Here is a 22,249-nt window from a genome sequence, read left to right on the forward strand (position 1 = left end):
ATCCTATACGATAAAGCAACCCTTGGAGGCATCACCATCCCAGACCTCAAACTCTACTATAGAGCTATAGTAATAAAAACAGCTTGGTACTGGTATAAAAACCGACATACGGACCAATGGAATCGAATTGAAGACCCTGACATTAATCCATGCACATATGAACACCTGGTTTTTGACAAAGGAGCCAAAACTATACAATGGAACAAAGAAAGTATCTTCAACAAATGGTGCTGGCATAACTGGATGTCAATATGTAAAAGATTACAAATAGATCCATATCTGTCACCATGCACAAAACTCAAGTCCAAGTGGATCAAAGACCTAAACATAAATCCAGTTACACTAAACTTAATAGAAAAGAAGATAGGAAGCACTCTTGAACGCATTGGCACTGGAGACCATTTCCTAAATAAAACACCGACAGCACAGACCCTGAGCACAACCATTAATAAATGGGACCTCTCAAAACTGAGAAGCTTTTGCAGGGCAAAGACACAGTCAATAAGACAAAAAGACACCCAACAGATTGGGAAAAGATCTTCACCAACCCCACATCTGACAGAGGATTGATCTCCACAATATATAAAGAACTCAAGAAACTAGACATCAAAGCACTGAACAGTCCAATTAAAAAATGGGCTAAAGAGCTAAACAGAGAATTCACAAAACAAGAACTACAAATGGCTGAAAGACATTTAAAGAAATGCTCAACATCCTTAATCATCAGAGAAATGCAAATCAAAACGACTCTGAGATACCACCTTACACCTGTTAGAATGGCTAAGATCAAAAACACCAATGACAACCAATGTTGGAGAGGATGTGGAGCAAAGGGAACACTCCTCCACTGTTGGTGGGAATGTAAACTTGTACAACCACTGTGGAAATCAGTATGGTGGTTTCTCAGAAAATTAGGAATCGAACTACCTCAAGACCCAGCCATCCCACTCTTGGGCATATACCCAAAGAATGCTGATACATACCATAAAGATACATGCTCAGCTATGTTCATAGCAGCACTATTTGTAATAGCCAGAACCTGGAAACAACCTAGATGCCCATCAACGGAAGAATGGATGAAAAAATGTGGTACATATACACAATGGAGTACTACTCAGCAGAGAAAAACAATGAAAGCATGAAATTTGCAGGCAAATGGATGGAACTAGAAAAAATCATCCTGAGTGAGGTAACCCAAACCCAGAAAGACAGTTATGGTATGTACTCACTCATTGGTGGATTCTAGATATAAAATGAACAATCAGACCACAACCCATAGAACCATAGAGGCTATATATATAGCGTGGAGGTCCCTAGGACGACTGTGGCATATAATAAATTTCAGTTTTACTCAATTATTGAAAAAAAATAGCCAAATGAATGGAAACACATGAACTATGAACCAAAGGCTGAGGGACTCCCAGCTGGATCAGGCCCTCTGAATAGGTGAGACAGTTGATTGGCTTGATCAGTTTGGGAGGCATCTAGGCAGTGGGACCAAGTCCTGTGCTCATTCCATGAGTTGGCTGTTTGAAACCAGGAACTTATGCAGGGACACTTGGCTTAGTCTGGGAGGAAGGGACTGGACCTCCCTGGACTGAGTCTACCAAGTTGATCACAGTCCTTGGGGGAGGACTTGTCCTGGAGAAGGTGGGAATGGAGGGTGGGCTGGGGGTAAGGGGAGGGCGTGGGAGGGGGGAGAATAGGGGAACCCATGGCTGATATGTAGAACTGAATGGTATTGTAAAATAAAAAATATATATCACAAAAAAAACATTATTGAGTATTATGAGTTAGTTAGTAAATATAGAAAAGAAAAAAATTGCTACCTAACTACTGTGTATTCCTTAATTTTTTATTTAAAGGATTTAAATAGCAAAGGTGCTAGACAAATATGCAATATTATTAGAGCACAGAAACAAATTCAGAGGCTAAGAGATAGCCTGGCTTTTTATTGGTTGCCTAGGGAGGAAAAGGAGGTAAGGCAGACAGAATAGAAAAAGCCTGTACCTACAAGACACACCTGAGACATGTACACAGATAAAAGCTGGAGACTCACCATGCTGGCACTAAGATAGGTGATTTTCACTCTCCTTCCTATCCTTCATTAAGACCTCTCGAGCTCTTTTTCATGACACCTCCTAGTCAGCAATGTCAAGATGAAACTGAATATCTTCCTCTCAGGCACTGGATGTCAAAAATTGATTGAAGTGACTGAAAAGCACAAACTTTTGGTACCTTCTGTGAGCAGCACACGGTCACAGAAATTGCTGTTGATGTTCTGGGTGAGGAGTGGAAAGACTGTGTTGTCTGAATCAGTGATGAGAATGACAAATGAGGTTTCCTCATGAAGCAAGTTATCATGACCCATGGCAGAGTGCGCCTGCTGTTGGGTGAGGGGCATTGTTATAGACCAAGGAGAACTGGAGAGAAAGCACTAGTCTGTTCATGGATGCATTGTGGATGCCGACCTGAACATTCTCAACTTATTTGTAAAAAATAAAAAAAATGGAGAGAAGGATATTCCTGGACTGACAGATACTACTGTGCTTCCTAGAGAAGGAAGCCCAAAGAGCTAGCAGAATCCAGAAGCTTTTCAATCTCTAAAGAAGATGATGCCCACCAATATGTTGTGAGAAAGTCCTTACACAAAGAGGGTAAGAAGCCCAGGACCAAAGCACCCAAGATCCAGTGTCCTGTTACTCCACATGTCCTGGAGCTTGAACACTGACATACTACTCTGAAGAAACAACACACTAAGGAAAACAAGGAGGTGGCTGCAAAATATGCTAAACATTTGGCCAAGAGAATGAAGGAAGCCAAAGAAACACACCAGGAACAGATTGCCAAGAGACATGGGCTGTCCTCACTAAGAACTTCTACTTCTAAGTCTGAGCCTAGTCAAAAGGAGGTCTGTCAGAGTAACAAATAAATGATGATCAGATCTTGAATAAAAAAGATCTCTAAAGATAGATTCTTAGTCCTATAGCAGCCTGCCTACAGGAGCCCTCCTCCCACCCACATCCATTGCCTGGGGACTCTGATACAGTTTCCACATACCCTCTTAGCCTTCTCTTTTTAACCCATCTCCATTCCTTTGTTTTCGGCACCAATCCTCAGAAACACATTCTACCAGGGCCTCCCAGTGGCCGCACTGGAATGGGATTCAGTGGTTTTCAATATCCTTCCTGTCATCTATTGCACTCTCTGCAGACTTACTTTTTGTCCTGTAGCAGCTGCTTGTAGGAGCCCCTCCTCTTACCCCACCTGCATTCCCCTTGATGCAGACACCAGTCTCCCGAGCTCTTTCCAGGGACCCCTCTCAGCCTTTCTTCCTAAACTTTCTCCATGCATTTCTGCCACCCACTGACCTGACCAGCAGAAGCATTTTCTCCAAGGACCAAATAGCCACCATGCTTGCCTAGGATCCAAAGAGGGCAGGCAACAGCAACCAACGAATGGAACACCCACCCAACAAAGGCAAAACTAGATATCAATATCAAAAAACACCTTAAACATAACCCCAGATGCCTAGATCCCAGCACAAAAGTATAATCATGAACAGCCAAGACAGTATGAGTCTTCCAGGAACACATCATCTTACTGCAGTAGGCCCTGGTAAATGCAATATAATTGAAGCAAAAGACAAGGACTTCAAAATAGCAATTATAAGTGTGTTGAAGGACTTTAAAGAGGATATGAATAAATAAATCCCTTAATAAAGTCTAGGGCGAGAGGAGGACAGGGAACAGTCAAATGAAATAATGTAAATAATTCATGATATGAAAGTGGAATTTGACAAATAAATAGAACCACTAAAGTGTAGTTGGAAGTTTTCCTGTGTCCAGCCTGGTCCACAGCCACTCAGACCCAAATTAACACACAGAGGCTTATATTAACTATAAACTGTATGGCCATTAGCTCAGGCTTATTAACTGACTAACTCTTACACTTAAATTAACCCATAATTCTCATTTTTGTTTAGTCACATGGCTTGGTACCTTTTCTCAGTTCTACCTTGTCATCTTGCTTCCTCTGTGTCTGGCTGGCAACTTCTGACTCAGCCTTCCTCTCCCCAGAACTCTCCTTGTCTGCTTACCCCACCTCTACTTCCTGCCTGGCTACAGCATTTTATTTATCAACCAATAAGAGCAACACATATTTATAGTATACAGAACGACATCCCACAGCACTAAAGAAAATGGAAACTGAAATCAAACTAGAAATGACAAATTTAAGATATCAAACAAAAACTTCAGAGGTAAACTTCACTCATAGATTACAAGATATGGATGAGAGAATCCCAGGTTTTGAATACAAAGTAGAAGAAATGGATAGCTCAGTCAAAGAAAATGTAAAGTCAAAAAACAAACAAAAAAATCCAGACACAAAACATGCTGGAAATGTGGGGCACTATGAAAAGACCAGGGACAGAGAAAGAGAAAAATAACCTAGATTAAAGGTACAGAAAATATTTTTAACATAATCATTGAAGAAAATTTCCCCAATCTAAAAACAGGAGTGCCTGTCAAGGTACAGAACACCATATTCCCCTCACTCAACCAAAAATAAATAAATAAAAAGCCCAGGGCCAAATGAATTCAGTGCAGAATTCTACCAGACTCTAAAAGAAGAATGAACCCAATCCTCCTCAAATTATTACACAAAGTAGAAACTGAAGGAACATTTCATCATTCCCTTTACAAGGCCACTATTACCCTGATACCAAAACAAAGACCCAACAACAATAAAGAAAATTATATAAAAATATCCTTATAGACATCAGTGAAAAATTCTCAATAAAATATTTGCTAACAGAACCCAAGAACACATCGAAAAAACTATCCACAATGATCAAGTTGACTTCGTCACAGAGGGCCAGGGATAGTTCAACATACATATGTAAATCAATAAACATAGTCAACCATATAAACAGACTGAGAAAAAAACAACACATGATCATTGGGGGAAAGAATATATTGTTGTGGAGAAACCAAGGGGAAGTTAAAATAGGAGGAATAAATATGGAGATGTAAGAGAAGGGTAGAGGAGGGACTATGGGGAGTGACAAGTAATACTAAAAGCTGTTTGAAAATCAATGTGGAAACCTACTATAATAGAAGCTTCCCAAAATATATACAGAGAGGAAAGAATCTAAATGGAGTCACCAAAGAATAGGGGATGCACTGTCCCAACAAGACAGCTTATGCCACTAAGTGAAACCTCCAGTGCCAGGAGTGGGACATCTTGTTGAGTCATTAAACGCAGGAGCTCCATGGAAACCCCCAAACATAATAAGGGTCCTATGCTCATAGATCAGTACCTTACTCAACCCTCATCAGAGAAGCTTTTTGCCATAGATAGGAACTAACACAGAGACCAGAAACTAAATGAAATGCAAAGGAGAGAACTTACTTATGGAATATAGAAAAGTTGAGCTGGACCCTGACTAGAAACTTCACCCCTACTAACTGGTATTTGTGGTACTGAAAGGTACTCTGCGCACTACCAGAGGAGAAAAGTAATTATCAGAATCTCCCAGCTACAATCCCTGCACCCTACAGCAGTAACCTGCTTGCAGGAGACATTGGTGCAACAGTGTGGGAGTAACCAACAACTTTCTGATTGGATTTAAGACCCACTCCCTGAGATGGAACTCCTACCTGACATTGCTAAAGTGACCAAGACCTGAGACTAGATAGGTCATGGGCCTAGACGAAAACCCAATACTATTAATCTGCTAAAGGAACACAGTTATAAAATAACTCCTAACAACATGGATCAGTGCCTCCCTCAGTCCTCATCAGAGAAACAACTTCTTGCAGCAGATAGGGGCTGACATAGAGACCCACAACTAGACAGTGTGCAGAGTGAGAAACTTTGGAACCCACACAGGTTCAAGCACTGAGAAGGAGAAGTGGACATGGACTTCTCCATGAACCAAGAAGCTGTCTGCAACTGAACTTCCCCCTGGAAAAGGAAATACCAGCTCTTTCCAGGGGACTCTCACTGCGTGGTGAGCCACATTTCAGGGCAGACCCCATGCTCAGGAGTAGTTTGCCAACACAAAATGAACTCAATCATATTTTTGTAAATGTCGTCTCATTTTGCTGTATTTGAACATTTTTTTTTGTCTTACAGGTCTTTTGCTTGTTTCTTTTTATTTTCCTTTGGTTTATAGGGATTGTGTGTGTCTCTTGGGGTTTTTGTCATTTTGTTTTTGTTCTTTTTTTTTTTTTTAAGAGAAAGAAAAAACATAAAATTGGGTGGTTAGACAAGGAGGACCCTAAGAGGGACATGTGTGGATCACCCTAGGAAGGGGAAGGAGAGAAGATCTCCTGGGTAAACTGGGGGGAAGGATGAGAACACTAGGGAACAGGATGGTTGACTTGGGGGAAGGACAGAGAGGGAGAGCAAGGAAAGAGATATCTTGATAGAAGGAACCATTATGGTGTTTGGGGGCAACCTGGTGCTAGGGAAATCCCCAGGAATCCACAAGGAGGACCCCAGCTAAGACTCCAAGCAATAGTAGAGAGGGTGCCTGAACTGGCCTTCCCCTGTAACCCAATTGATGACTACCCTAATTGTCATCATAGAACCCTCTCTGAGGAGTGGAGGGGGGGAGCAGGAAGAGGGGATGGAGGGGGAACTGTGTTTGGTTTGTAAAATGAAAAAAAAAAACTTAAATAAAAAGTTGGGTGGTTAGAGAGGTTAGAGAGGAAGATATGGAAGGAATCGGGAGAGGGGAAGAACATGATCAAAGTATTGTATGAAAGTTTTTTTTCAATAAAAAAAGTATTTCTTAAGCTGAAAACTCAGCAGCAAAATCCCAAAAAAGGAGCAGGTGATGGGATAGGAACACGCTAGAACTGAAGTCCCAGAAGAAACACTAATTCTGGAGCTGTGTTTCTGACTACCTACTTTTCAAAAGACTGTTTCGAAGTAGGCATTCCAAACTACATTTATATTTCTTTTTCGGAAAAGAAAAAAATATGAGTGGCAGTGGGCAGGAGAGGTTGTTTTGTTTTGTTTTGTTTTTTGGTTTGTTTGTTTTTTTTTTGTTTTTGTTTTTTTTTTTGTTTTTGTTTTTGTTTTGGTTGGTGGGATGGCTCACCAGACTGAAGTACTTGCTGCCAAGCTGACTACCTGAGTTCAGTCTCCAGGACCCACATGGTAGAGGAGAGAACTAACTCCTAGAAATGGTTCCCTGGCTTCCATGTGTGCTCTGTGGCTTCTACATCACACACACACACACACACACACACACACACACACACACACACACACACACTACATACAACTATTCTTTGACAGGGAAGGCTGGATACTGGCAGTCCACAGCAGGTATAACAGCAGCACAGTCATCCTGTCTTTCTGCTCCATGTTCCTCAATACTGTGTTCTTAGCTCAGCTCAGGGCCCCACATTGTAATGAATATCTAGCCATCATATCTGAGCTCTAGACATTAGGAGGCTACCTAATTTAGGCAAAATTAAGGAATTTTGCCTAAAGTCTATCCCAGAACTATGGCATACATTTCATTGGCCAGAATTTAACCAAATTCCACACATAGCTGCAAGGAAAGATTTCTGTATAACATATCAGCCAGCATTCTGTCAGCTGATGGAAGAAACAGCCAGAAACTAAGTAACCAGTAGTTTCTGGCAAAAGTCCTTCTTAGGTAGCAAAATATATCTATTGCTCTCAATGTCACCGAAGAAAATACCTGAAAGAACAGCTTAAAGGACGAAAGCTTCCTTTTGACTCACAGTTTCAAAGTCTGTAGTTATTTGCTTCCATGTGCTTTAGCAAGATGCCACAGTGCCAGAAATGTCCCTTCATGGCTGACCAGGAAGCAGAAAGCAGGAGAAGTGCTAGGCAGAGATAATATGTGCCCAAAAGCCTTCCTCAGTGACCTACTTCCTCACCAAGGCTCTACCCACTGAAGTTTCTGTAACCTCCCAAATTAGCACCACCAGCTAACGACCAACTATTCAAAATAGGAGCCTGTGGAGAACATTCATATTCAAACCACAACACTGTAAACAGAGAGAATACTAACTTAGACACAGCAAATGATGTTGGATAATTTTCATATTACAAGGAATTTTACACTGGAAATTGAAGCAGTAGGCCTGTCTGAACACTGGATTTAAAAAAAGGGGGGGTGTTACAATTAAGAGTTGGACCAGTTATAAAGACCTTGAGTCTCTAAAGGAGTCTTGGCCTGAGGTAATAGGATATTGTGCATTGGCATTGGTATGTACACTCTCAGCTGAGGCCTTCCTATTCTGCTCCTTTGCAGCCATAGGAAACCCCAAGTTTGGTGTGTCAGTAGATCCCTGCTTCCCCCAGAAGTTCAAGATCAGCCTGAGCAATATACTGGGATCTTATCTCAAAATAAACAAATATAAATCCCCTTTATTTTTGTGTCCGTAGAATAAGAACTATAGGCAAAGAGTCTCTAAAACTGTTCTTGTGTATAGAGCTAGTGTTACCAAGACATGCAACAAATTTCTCCCTCTTGGAGCACCAGATCTAACTAAGCATTGCACTCTCATGCTCAGTGAGCTGAGAATACAGTTTGAAAGCAGAATTTTGATTCATACACAGATTAAATTCCTGACCTAATCAACAACATACTCTGGGTTGCTATCTGATCAGTCACTGCCAACAGAATCTTAAAGAGGCACCTTCCTAGGTCTAGAAATTTTAAAGGTATTAAGTCCATATGAAAGATGCTCATACTAGATATCAGGAAGGTATCAATGAAAACAATAGTTTTATTTTGTATAACCAGAGTGGGATAGCTTTTAAAAATTCGTATTATGGGGGCTGGAGAGATGGCTCAGAGGTTAGGAGCACTGATTACTCTTCCAGAGGTCCTGAGTTCAATTCCCAGCAACCACATGGTGGCTCACAACCATCTGTAATGAGACCTGATGCCCTCTTCTGGCCAGCAGTCATACATGCTGTATACATAATAAATAAATAAATCTTTAAAAAAAATTCATATTATGCAGTATTAGTATGGACATGGAGGAGAAAATAAGCATCATTGTAGATATTCATATACTGGCAGTGGAAAAGAGGACTTTAGGTGGACACTGGAAGACGTGTCTGAAGTGTAAAGTATGTACATATCCTCAGCCTAGTCACTTTGGTTACAAACAGCAATCCCACAGAAGTATTTGCACATGACTGAAATAAGGCATAAATTAGAAATAAACGGTCACAAAGTAAGCACCCAGAACATAACTAATGTAGATGCAGTGTCTTATGGAGGTAAGGATGGCCAGGGAGAGCTTTGCGGTTGTGAGTTTTACCTGAGCAACACCTCCCATCCCCAGCTTCTGTGGGATACCTTGTTTCTGAAAACAGGGTGTGGTGATACATGCCCACAGTCCCAATTACTTGGGAGGTTGAAGCAGCATTGCCAAAGCCCATCAGTTCAGTTCAAGATCTATGAAAAACACAACTGTTAATTGTGGGGGTCCCTGCAAGCTTTACAGCCAGCAGGACAGGAAACAGTCTGGGTAAGGGAAAAATGAAACTTGGTTCAGTCCAATTTAGGTAACCAGTGCTGGACCAAGACTTTGCAAATCTGACATCAGCTTATATATTTTTGCCATACTTAAGCATAGCACAATTTTGGAAAGAAGTTTTCAGATAACAGTTAACTCAGGCCAGTGAGTACAACAAAGCTTAAGACATATTTACTTCTTTACAAAGTGCATACAGCTTTGTCTGTAAGATGAGTTCTTTTTGACTTAAAAACAGTGCTCAAAACAAGGATCTAGGCAGTTATGACTGAGGTAAACACAATCCCTGGAGGTGTCAGGGTTGGCCTGGCCCTAGGATGACACAGAAGTCACTTGGGCTCTTGTAAAGTACAAATGACATCTCTCACAAGGATGAGTTTTATGGCCTAAAAGCAATGCTCAGGGTTTAGGGGGGAAGGGTCTGGGATAAGTAAAACATAAATTCTGGGAGACACAGGCAGAGTTTGGCTCAACAGACAGCAAAAGGATCACCAGGTTGTAAACTACATCCATCCCCAGAATTCTAGGAGGAAGACAGGTTAAACATCTCTTTCCTTTGAAGGATGCCTGTGAGTTTAACCTCTCTAGCTTCTCCAGTACTTATCTGTATGCACAAGGGTGTGTGTGTGTGTGTGTGTGTGTGTGTGTGTGTGTGTGTGTAAGTAATTGTAGATGCACACGAGGCAACCAGAAGTGAACCTTGGCTTTTGATCTTCAGTTGTTGTCCACCTAGTTTTTTATTATGTTTTGTTTTTCCTTTGTTTATTTTACTTTATTTTGTTTTGAGTTTTTTGGGTTTTTTGTTTCTGTTTTTGTGACAGGGTCTCAGTGGCCTGGAATTTACCAAGAAAGCTAAGCTGAGTGGCCAGTGAGCCCCAGGGATCCTATCATTACTGCCTCCTCTCTGCGGGGATTTCAAAGATATACTGTGTATATAGAAAACCCTCTATGCCTAGCTTTTTCTTTTTTTTTTTTTTCCCTGAGTTCTGGGGAATCAAACTTAGGTCTTTAAGGTTGTAAGGCAAGTGAGTACTTACTGAGCTATCCCCTCAGTCTGTAAATGACAGATTAAAACTCCACTCAGACTGACTTAAACCACTGAAAATGGAATTTTATTGACACATGTACATGTCAGTAAAGGCTAGGGACAGAACTACAGGCTTTATCTAGAATTCAAACAGCATGACTAAACATGGAATTTCTCCTCTTTCAGTTTCTAAACTCCAATCCCTTAAACCTGGTATGGTGATACATACTTGTACTCTACCATTCAGGAGGTGAAGGCAGGGAGATCAGAAATTCAGGGTCATCCTATTTCATGGTGAATTCAAGACTAGCCTGAGATGCATGAGATCACCATCTTTTTTTTTTTTTTTTTTTTTTTTTGGTTTTTCGAGACAGGGTTTCTCTGCGTAGCTTTGCGCCTTTCCTGGATCTCGCTCTGTAGACCAGGCTGGCCTCGAACTCACAGAGATCCGCCCGCCTCTGCCTCCCGAGTGCTGGGATTAAAGGCGTGCACCACCACCGCCCGGCCGGCTTTTGTTGTTTTTAAAGATGGTGGTCACGGGCCGGGCGGTGGTGGCGCACGCCTTTAATCCCAGCACTCGGGAGGCAGAGGCGGGCGGATCTCTGTGAGTTCGAGGCCAGCCTGGACTACCAAGTGAGTCCCAGGAAAGGCGCAAAGCTACACAGAGAAACCCTGTCTCAAAAAACCAAAAAAAAAAAAAAAACAACAACAAAAGCCACTGCACTTCTAAGCTCCACTTCCACACTGTGACTTCCCTAACAGCCTCTCATTACCCAAGACTGATTGCTTGTTGATTCAAGTCTCGAAAGGGGGGCTTAGATGTGACTTTTCCCAGACTGGGCAAAGATCTCACTCTGCTCACCTCCCTCTGAAGGGATTATGTCGTCACTGAGTCGGTGGCTGCGTTGGTGCAGCTAGAAATGAATCAAGACGGTGAAAATAGATACAGCCCAAAGCACATGGGCCAAGTAAAGTGAAAGGAAAAGCCATAGACAGGCAAGTTACAGGGGCGGAGATAGATGGGTACCGGTCATCAAAAGCACCACAGCCCTTAAAATACCTAATGTTAGGAAAGATTTATATCTATAGGATATAATTAATGGACTATATGGTGTGTCTAGCTAAAGCTGCCTTGATGAAGTTAGAACATGCTGGCAATCTCTGGAGGAAAATTTGATTTGGTAATTGATGAATAACTCAAATAGCCAAGCTCTGGGGCTGTTGGAGATTGAAGGAAGCACTTTTAACACCATTCACCATTTCAAGAAGCAGAGGTTAAAAAAAAAAAAAACCTCTCACTTATGAAACAACTAGAAGTGGGGTCATTGCCTTGAGGTATGTAGAAGAAGGACTGGAAAATTGGTCGTCTGTCTTCTGTTCTAAAATTAGCAATTAATAGTGATCATTATAATAGCAACGGTTATTTATTGTTTGCCATGTGCCAAGTAACGTGTTAAGTGCTACACATGCAAAATTTCATTTAGTCTTCACAACTGCTTGATTCACAACTTGCTGGAAACTGAGGGACAGGAAGCCTTATTCACCTACCTTCAGTAGCTTCCTTCATGCTCTTTCTGCTGTAATTTTAGACTACAAACAGCTCTCTCCTCCCCCTCTCCTCCCTTCTCCCTATCCCACCAGTGTGCTCTCTCGCTCTCTCCCTCTCTCTCCCTCTCTCTCATCCACTCACTCTCCCTGTCTCGCTTGCACACTCTTTCTTCCTCTCTCCCTCTCCTCCCTCCCTCCCTCCTTCCCTCTCTCTCTCTCTCTCTCTCTCTCTCTCTCCCTCCCTCTCTCTCTCTCTTCCTGTCTCCGCCCTCCCTGTCTCTCTTTATCTCCCTCTCTCCTCCCTCCCCCAGGTTTGTCTCAGGTACAGAAAGTGGAATGGTGAGTGTCCTGGTCATAAAACCTATCAAGTATGCTTGGGCATTGGGCATGGACTGACTGGATTCTAGACTATGTAATGATTATGTTTAAATCTTACATTATAAAGGGCTAGTTTTAACTCTGATTCGTATTTTAACAGGCACTTCCAGAAAGTCAATGCAAGGCATCCCTCATTATCTACAGATAAAAGACATACTTTCCATCAGCGACCAAGAGCTTCTACCATGCCATGTAATGGAGCAGTACTGGAAGATCTATGTGGAACGTAAGACGCTAACGTTCTGAAGACTTGTTTTCTCAGTAGCTTATTTAGTGTTGTCCTTAGAATCAATGGCTGTTCATCTCCATCTTGTATGCTGTGCCTATCTTAACCTGCAGTCCGAATTATTACTAGAGATGTGTATTTACTGTGATAAGAAAACTGTTGGGTAGGTTTAGTGCTTTTTGCCAGTGAAATAAAGGCATTTCTGAACAAACTGTATTGAGTCTCTTTCTTAGGTGTATTGATGTACACTTAAAACTAACTTTGCATTCGGCACATCTGCCCCTGCCTGAGGAACAGTTCTCGTGAGGAAGTGAAGATGCAGGTCAAAGTGATTGACAGATAACTGTCCCTAAAGCCACCCTGGGTTGTTTTCCCACGTACTCTGAACTGTAGCTCAAAATCAAAATGTAGAAGCATGAAGGAAATATAAGTTTTATATAAGATTCGTATAGGTAGTACTGAATCTTAGAAGAGAGAACTCACCAAGTGCTGACTGGGTCTGGCTGTCTCTGATGGATGTGCCCTTGACTTCTACACTGTCATGAATATTTGTAAGATAGTCAAGAGCCCTATCAGTTTTCTCAAGTGCCTTAATATTTCAGTGACCAAATTATTCTTCTCTTTCATTATCTCTGACTCCCAAGTAAGCTTTGGCCTGACATTCTTAGTCATTGCTTCTCTCTTGTTGTGTAGAAAAGTGAAAATTTCTATAAAAACCACCAGAAGGCTGGAGAAATGGTTCAGCAGAGTCCCAGTACCCGTGTGGCAGCTCACAGCCCTCTGTACAACTCCAGTTCCAGGAGATCCAATGCCATCTGGCCTCTGTGGGCACTGGGCATGCATGTGCACAGGCATGCATGTGGACAATACACATAAAATAGTAGTTTAACATGTTTAAACAGTAGAACATGTTTGGTGGAATATGGTATAGGCTTTGGGTGTCTTACTTCAAATATATAGAACATTTAGAAACTATCTTTAGAATATGCAATTGAGAGCTGACTCTGGGAGGGAGTGATGGCTGGGTGGAGAAAGGTACATAAGGTCTGAGAAGACAGGAACTAAAGGATTTTTGACAGAAGCGTCTCTTTCAGCTAGAGAAGCTTTTTCAGCTGGAGTCTTTCGGGTGAGGACTCAGAGGATTTCAGTCAGAGGATTCCTGGAATTGGTGAGGTGAGACGTGGCAGTGGCTTGTTCTTTGTCTCTCTGATCTTTCAGCATTTACCCCAATATCTGGTTCAGGTTTTTTTTTATTATAAGACCAATTTAAGATTCGAGCAACACCCTAAATGTACTAACCTTGCTTTTTGGCTCCTGGAGTTCCTCCTCTGGCTAATTGTTCTTAATAACTTAGATGTGTCAACCTAGGATGTGGATTTATGCTTAAAAAGCTCACCCTGAGAAAGGCTCAGGACTGCACTCAGGTCCCAAACATCCAGTGTAGTCACCAGCCAGCGAATAAAGGCTTTCTACTGTCTTGAACCCATGTCCAAGTAGTCTTCTCTGATGAATACCTCACAACAAAATCTAGGCCAACAATTCAATTTACCCACTGTCTGGTCCTAATACAGTCTTCCAATTTCATCTCCCAATAATCTCTAATTCTTAAATAATTTTTTGGTCCCTGTTATGAACTGAATTGTATCCCTCAAGATTCATGTGTTAATTTCAGTCCCCAATTTCTCAAATTGTGAGTGTATTTGTAGACAGGGCCTTCAGAAGGTTGGTTAAGTCAAGATAAAGTCATTAAGGCAGGCTCATATTCTGTCTTCCTTGAGAGACACCAGGGATGTAAGAATACAGCACTAAGCATCCATCTACAAACAAGTGGCCCCAGCACAGAATAAACCATGTTGATACTGATTGTAGACCAGAATCTTGAGAAATAGATTTATGTTTTAAGTCACTCCATATGTGGTGCTTTCATTGTGGGGACCCCAGCAAATGAATGCAACCTCACTCCCCTCTCCCTTGTTTATACCCCCCCACCCCCCCCACCCCCCCACCCCCCCACCCCCCCCCACCCCCCCACCCCACCCACCCACCCCCCTCCCCCCCCCCCCCCCCCCCCCCCCCCCCCCCGCCTAGAACATTCCCTCTCTGCCCCATCGAGCATGGCTCCTGGGGCTTGGTTCTAACTGAGAGTGGTGACAGACAGAAAAGCTGGATCAGGCGGTCTGGGCTCTCTGCTGGGAAAGTCTCGGCACCCCAGAAGCTCAGAGTGTTGGGTGTATAGAGCTGAACAGTGACACGGGGTTACCACATAGCCAGACGAGGAGGCAGGGGTTGTGGTTGACAGCCAGATCAAGGGGACAGGGTTGGCCTGTCTCTGTAGGCGTGGTCTCTGCTGTGGAGCCGTTTTCAGGCCATAAGTGTCCAGGGGAGGTGGAGAAGCTCTGGTGGACATTTTCTGTCCACTGTCAACACTCACACTTGGTCCCCCAAGGAAGGTACAGCCATTTCCTTCTAAGCCTCCCAGGTGGCAGGGAGGCTTTGCCATTCCTCCGAGGTTCTGAGGCTCTGGGGTCCTTAACAGGGCCATGCCCATGTCAACAGCACACATCCACTCATAGCTTCACTCACTCAGGGCTCCTTCACTCCCTACACTTCTCTGCCCTGGCCATCTGTAGTTCTCATACAGCTCATCATATAGTTCATATATGAGGCTGGCCTCCTAGGAGGTCAGCTCAATCCAAGCCCTTAATATTTGGTGCCTGATATTCCTGCTTCGAGTGTTCATGGTTTGTCTCCCTGAAGACAAACCTTAGTGAGAATCCAGTTCACAGCTGTACAGTTTGTGGTTCCTGTAAAGTATCTCAGGCCCAGCAGACGCTGAAGAACTTCCTGTCAGTTACCGTGCTTTGATGTCAGTAACAAAAACTCCTCCTAAAGAATGGCTTAGGCAGTAAGGAAGCTTCACTTTAACAAGTCAAGATTAGGAACGGCTGTTTCAGGTGAGCAGCCCATGATTGTTATCCTCCATGCTCCCGCCACAGGGGCTCTGCTGTAACAGTTAGAAAAATAGCATTAGAGATGAAACAGTTACCTTCTATGCACTTCTTTTGGGAAGTGGCCTTCCTGGACACAGCCATTCCCAAGAAGGTTGTATTACAGTCTGGCAAAATGGCTCAGCAGGAAAAGGTGCCTGCCAACGAGACTGGCAACCACACACACACACACACACACACACGCACGCACGCACGCACGCACGCACGCACGCACACACAAATACAATCTTTTTTTTTTAATTGTTTAAAGAAAGTTGTTTTTCCTTGACCACAGTGAATCATCAGCCATTCCTCAGTAGGTGACTCACTGCTGTGCCAGTCAGGAAACAAACAGGGAACGGGAGGGGGGGGGGGGGGGGGGGAGAAGGTAATCAGTAATAGGTGTAAGGGGTTGGAGTAAGAACTAACACTTTAATAATCCATCCCAGTGGTCACTACAAGCACTTTTGGTATATTAATGTGTGTCATCCTCACTACACTGTATGAGATGGGAATGCTGTCATCCATTTTAAGATAAGAGAACAAGGAAAGGGTGAAGTCACTTGGCCAAGAGTCAGAGAGCAGCCACCAAGTGGTAGAACTAGAAATCAAACCTAGAGTCTGGCTTCGGAGCTCATGTTGGGTGCCATGTGCATTTTCTCTCTAACCAAACCTGCCTACTTCAAAATGCTGTTGGGGCAGTGTCAGCCTCTGGGAGTGATCTGTTCACCACGGTAGCACAGGCTAACTCTCACTGGTAGCCAAGGGAATGCAGCACTGACCAGTTCTGATCTAAACACGTTGGTATCTACTCCTGAGGGTCTTTCTATCCTGTCTTGGAAAGTTCTAGCTATGACCAATCTGAGTTTCCATAGGAGAACTATCTTGCTGCTTTGAATGGCTGCATGTGCCCACGGGGCCTGGCTTGCAAGGGACTTTGGATTTCTTGTCTATTGGGAGCTAACAGCACTCAGCCTCCCGTGTATTTTTTAATTCTGGTCCTGATTTTTGTTGTCACTTTGTTTTTCCTGTTTTAGTGGTATTCGTTAAAGCCTATTTTACAGGAGGAAACTTACCCTTAAATGTGTAAAAGCCAAGAACCCACTGAAACTATACTGTTCTCACGTGCTAATTCTCTTACCACCTAATAAGAGGATCAGAATTAGAGGCCACGCCAAGTCAACCTGCCTGACTTCATTTAATCCCCAAGTACAGGGCTTGTGGTTAACTACTAATTTCCTTAGACACATTTGTAAGTTTCTATTCTTTCATTTGGTACTGCTTTACCGGGAGTTTTTTGCTTTGCTTTTGAGCTAGGCTGGCCTTGAAATCACCATATAGTCAGGGATGACCTTGAATTTCTCACCTCCCTTCCTTCCCCTCCCAAATGCTGACATTACAGGGATGCCACAGCACCCCATTTGTGTGGTACGGGGGGGGGGGGCATGCCAAATAGACACTCTTATCAGATGAGCTGGAGCCCAGCCTAAAAGGAGAAATATCAATAGCAATCCACGGAGTCTGCTTAATGAGCAAAGGAATTTATTTGTGGGGGTTAACTCACAAGACAGAATAAAGGAATTTGTCACAGGATCCTGGAAGGGTGAGGCACAGTCCAATGCTTTTCTCTGGCGAGATCTACCCTAGTCTGTCCCAGCCTCCAAAACTACAAGGTAGTGAAGAGAGAGCAATGTACGCACATCCCAGGTCTTTAGGGTCCCAAGTGGCCACACCCCAGGGTCATGTACTTCAAGGTCACAGGCAGGTGTAACAGTTACCTGCTGCCTCACTAGGGGCGGTGCTTCAGGGCCTGGCAAGAACAGCCACCCACTACACCAGCCCTCCTTTTCCAGGAGTTTTAAGGGAAGAACAGCAGGTACATACTTGAAATGCTGCAGTGTCAATAAAGTGCTTGTAGGTGGTAAAAGCAGCTGATGTGTGTTTTCAGCACAGCACACCTTAAAGTTCTATGACGACAGTTTGTCTGAGATATGAAGTTGGGTTATGTCCTTCAAAGCTGAAAGGCAAGGAAATGGTAAGGCAAGTTCCTAGCTAGTACTTAAGCCTTGCCAATCACCTGCCGTGGCACACAAAGCATCCCTGTGTACTGCGGCCCTACACAGTTACTGCCGTGATAGGAGCCAACAGAACAAACCAACGTGGTCTCAGTACGTATGTGTCCCCAAAAGAGATACACTGGTGATGAGCTAGTTGAAGAAAATACTGGTTCTAGCCAGCCACATTTAGAAGATGGCGGCTCTGTGCTGCAAAAGATACGTTCTTCAACAGTGCAAACCCAGAGCACCCCTAGCCACTGGGATTGGGGTGTCCCTTTCCCTTAGAAGCCAAGCAGGATGGTTTGAGCTGAGCTGCTCCATCCCTATACGGGGCAAAGCTCCCAGCCCCCCACTCTGGGTCCCCTACCCTTGTTTTTCTACACTTCCCCAGGAGAGACTTTGATCCCCCCCCACCGCCGCCGCCCCCCCCCCCCTTGCGTCTATTTCTTTGATAAAATGTCCCCTCAGCCTGCTTCTCGGGCCTGGTTCCTGGTTCCATTAGAGTGCCATCAGCTCTGTCCCAGTGCCTCCCTCCACCTGGCCATCTTCCCACCCCCGCCCCTAAATGTAGCTTTTATTGACACTTGGCTGATATAGGATAAGGAGCTGTGTAGCCCACAGCCCAGTAAACAACAGCAAGCGGGGTGTGAACTCTACCACGTGACCTCCTCCAGGTGCTCTTCCTGGTGTTCATCCTGGCCAGGTTTCTGTCAACTTGATATAAGTTATCTGAGAGGAGGGAGCCTCCATTAAGAAAATGCCTTCAGGGGCTGGAGAGATGGCTCAGAGGTTAAGAGCACTGGCTGCTCTACCAAAGGATTCAGAGTTCAATTCCCAGCCAGCACCCACATGGTTCGCAACTGTCTGTAACTCCAGTTCCAGGAGACCCAACACCTTCAAACAGACATGCATGCAGGCAAAACACCAAAGCACATAAAATAAATAAATATAAGAAAGGAAGGGAGGGAGGGAGGAAAGGAGAGAGGAAGAGCCTCCATAAAATCAAGCTGTATGTAAGGAAGGAAAGAAAGGACAGAGGGAAAGAGGGAAGGAGGGAAAGAAGAAGGAAGGAAGGAAGGAAGGAAGGAAGGAAGGAAGGAAGGAAGGAAGGAAGGAAGAGGGAGGAAGGAAGGAAGGAAGGAAGGAAGGAAGGAAGGAAGGAAGGAAGGAAGGAAGGGGAAGGAAGAGGAAGGAAGGAAGGAAGGAAGGAAGGAAGGAAGGAAGGAAGGAAGGAAGGAAGGAAGGGGAAGGAAGGAAGGAAGGAGGAAGGAAGGAAGGAAGGAAGGAAGGAAGGAAGGAAGGAAGGAAGGAAGGAAGGAAGAGGAAGGAAGGAAGGAAGGAAGGAAGGAAGGAAGGAAGGAAGGAAGGAAGGAAGGAAGGAAGGAAGGAAGGAAGGGCAGGCCACCATAAGATCAAGCTGTATGCAAGCCTGTAGGGCATTTTCTTAATTAGTGATTGGGTGTGTCCGGCCCAAGCCCATTGTGGGTGGCGCTGTTCCTTGACTGGTAGTCCCGGATTCTATCAGAAAGCAGGCTGAGTAAGCCATAGGAGCATCCCTCCATGGCCTCTGCATCAGCGCCTGCCTCCAGCTTCCTGCTCTGTTTGAGTTCCTGTCCTGACTTCCTTTGATGATGAACAGGGCTGTGGGAATGTAAGCCTTATAAACCCTTTCCTCCCCAACTTGCTTTTGGTCGTGGTGTTTCATCCATCCTAAGACAGTGCTCCTTTCCAGAACTGCCTCTGGTTGATGACGCAGGCTGGCACCTGGGTGCGAACAGCCTTTAGGCCGCATCTGGCCTGTGCCATTGCTGGCCACAGAGCCTGCCACTCTCCCATGTCTGGGGGCTCCATCTGTGTCTGTAAATAGAGCTACAGAGGTCCCTCGGGGAGTCTTGACAAAGCAGGCCTCAGTAGCAGACACATAGCAACTGCTCAAAGACAGTTGTTGGTATGAGGGTGATGTTGAATTATGTTGCCCTGGCTTCCCTCTTGCTAAGGCCTGAAAAAAATGAGCCTGCTACATTACAGTGCGCGCGCACACACACACACACACACACACACACACACACACACACACACACACACACACAAATCCTGTTCTTTTACAGAAGAATCTTGGGGAATCAGCCTGTGTATCATTAGTTTCCTAAGCTTCCCAGATGGTTATGCTATGCAGCTGGGCTGATAACTATACTACAGACTCTCTGGCCTAATCCACTCTCTTTTCTGGGCTTCCAGCCACCTTATTCCAGGCTTGGGAGAGAAATGCAGAATGCCCTTGTTTCTCAGCCTTTTCTGTCCTCCTTCCTCTCTCCTTCCTGGCCTCTAGTGGCTACTGTTCTACTCTCTGACCAGGACAAGAACCCGTCTTACCTATGTTTTGTTGGTTAACTTGTACTTCATTTATTTAGCAAGCATCGACAATGTGCTAACCACTGTGTTAAGTTCTAGAAACAGGCAAGAACAAGACAAAGTTCATATGCTTGTGGGTATTCTGTCTAGGAGCTTGAAACAAGCAAGCAATTGATGTTTAGTGTCTGTTAAGACAAAATTGCAGCTCTCTGAGGTGAGGCACATGCCTTGAACCCTTGCATTCAGGAGGTGGAGGAAAAGGATCGGAAGTTCAAAGTCATCAGCTACATTGTACATTGAAGGCCAGACTAGAATACACAGAATCTGTCTCAAAAAATAAAAATTTAAAAAGATGAAATTACAAAAACACCTAGATTAGCAGTTATTTGGGGGTACAGGTAAAGGGCCTGAGACGTGGTAACTGTGCTGACTAGTGTTTTGTTAACATGACATAATCTAGAGTCATTTGGGAAGAGGGAACCCCAAAGGAGAAAACCCCAACCAGATTGGCCTGTGGTTAAGTCTTTAGGACATTTTCTTGATGTGTGATTGACGTGGAAGGCTCAGTCCATTGTGGGTGGAGCCATCCATGTGCCGTGTTTCCTGAGCAAGCCGTGGGGAGCAAGCCAGTAAGCAGCATCCCTCCGCGGCCTCTGCTGCAGTTCCTGCCCGGAGTTCCTGCCCTGACTTCCCTGGCAGATGGACCACAAGCTGGAAGATGAAATCCTCTCTTCCCCAGGTTGCTTATGGTTGTGGTGTTTCATCATAGCACAGGAACCCTGGTACAGTGACTCTGTAGCCTAGGCTGGCCTGGACTTTGCCAAACAGCCCCAGCTAGCTTCAAACTAACATCAGTCTGCCTCTGCTTCTGAGATTAGACATGAACCACCATGCTTAGGTCAGATTTGCAGACATTAATTGCCTTTTACCTAGAATCCAGTCAGGCATCGGTCCAAACCAAATACAAGGATCCTCTGGAGTGCCACACCACACACCACCACACGTGCACATTCAATCACAGCCAAAGAAATGGAAGCGGCAAGCAGAAACCGGAAGTGAGAAATACCTGGATTAACCACAACTTGGCATTCGTCTTTTTTTAAATATAGCCTCAATAGTTCGCTGCTGTGATTGGCGGAGACCCAGCTATCTGTTGCAAAGGCAAATGCCCAGGTGTTCACATTCTCGGTTAAGTTACAGTTCACTGGGTAAGTACTGACTCAGTTCCCTGCAGAGCTAGACTCAAGTCAGACTTAGTTGGACCTGATGTGCCCTAATGATGAAAGAAGCATGAAAAAGGCCAAAGGTGACACAAGATGAAGGAGCGCATCCCTCAAGACGCTAGCCAAGCCAGGACATGGTATAGGACACCTATAATCCCGAAAGTGGAAGCAGGAACGTTCAAGGCCAGCAGGGCTACATAATATCCTGTCGCAAAACAAAAAGAGTGGGGGGGGTGCAAAAATGCTCTAAAAAATCACTTTAAAGGGGTAGCCAAGGAGAGCCTGATTTTGAGAAGCAGAAACTGCTCACAGATTCCTCTACAAACGCACATAGAATGTTGTCTCGTGCCTCCTAGAGGAAATAGGATTTTTCCTAAGGATAGGATCTGTCTTTTATATTTTGATATTGTCTCATAGCAACCGATGCAGCAATGCAGGAGCAAGAATGCATTGGCTCACAGCAGACTCAGAAGTGTGTCAGCCTCAAATGCATGTATCTGTGAAGGCCGCCGGACCCAGCAGGTCACCAGCTTGCTAAGTAAAGGAAAATCCAGAGAAGCACAGAAAACCGTACGTGAGATCCGCAGCCTAAGGCTAGACATTCTGCTTAGCCGCAGCTGCTTGTCATAGTTGCAGATTCTCACCCTCCCCCAAAAAGAAAAAATCTGCTGGGCGGTGGTGGCGCATGCCTTTAATCCCAGCACTCGGGAGGCAGAGGCAGGCGGATCTTTGTGAGTTCGAGGCCAGCCTGGGCTACCAAGCGAGTTCCAGGAAAGGCGCAAAGCTACACAGAGAAACCCTGTCTGGAAAAGAAAAAAAAATCTTCAAAATACACCAAGGTCTGGTTGTGTGGGTGCTGCTTCAACGTAATGAGACTAGACACTGGGGTGAACACCAGGTTCTGCTAGT

At 44.2% G+C, this 22,249-nt stretch overlaps 1 protein-coding gene across 5 annotated transcripts in view; it reads left to right on the top strand.

Annotated features, from left to right (window-relative positions):
* The window catches only part of Ankrd31 (ankyrin repeat domain 31), a 165,435-nt gene extending 152,502 nt beyond the window's left edge, over positions 1–12,933 (top strand). For all 5 annotated transcript variants that reach the window (XM_042261661.2, XM_042261660.2, XM_042261664.2 and 2 more), the window contains one exon: positions 12,596–12,933. In XM_042261661.2, the coding sequence (XP_042117595.2) occupies positions 12,596–12,741 (146 nt within the window). In that variant the 3' untranslated portion in view covers positions 12,742–12,933. The remainder of the gene's footprint in view (positions 1–12,595) is intronic.
* The last annotated feature ends 9,316 nt before the right edge of the window (positions 12,934–22,249 follow it).

Source organism: Peromyscus maniculatus, chromosome 15, assembly GCF_049852395.1.
Source record: "Peromyscus maniculatus bairdii isolate BWxNUB_F1_BW_parent chromosome 15, HU_Pman_BW_mat_3.1, whole genome shotgun sequence".
NCBI lineage: Eukaryota > Metazoa > Chordata > Mammalia > Rodentia > Cricetidae > Peromyscus > Peromyscus maniculatus.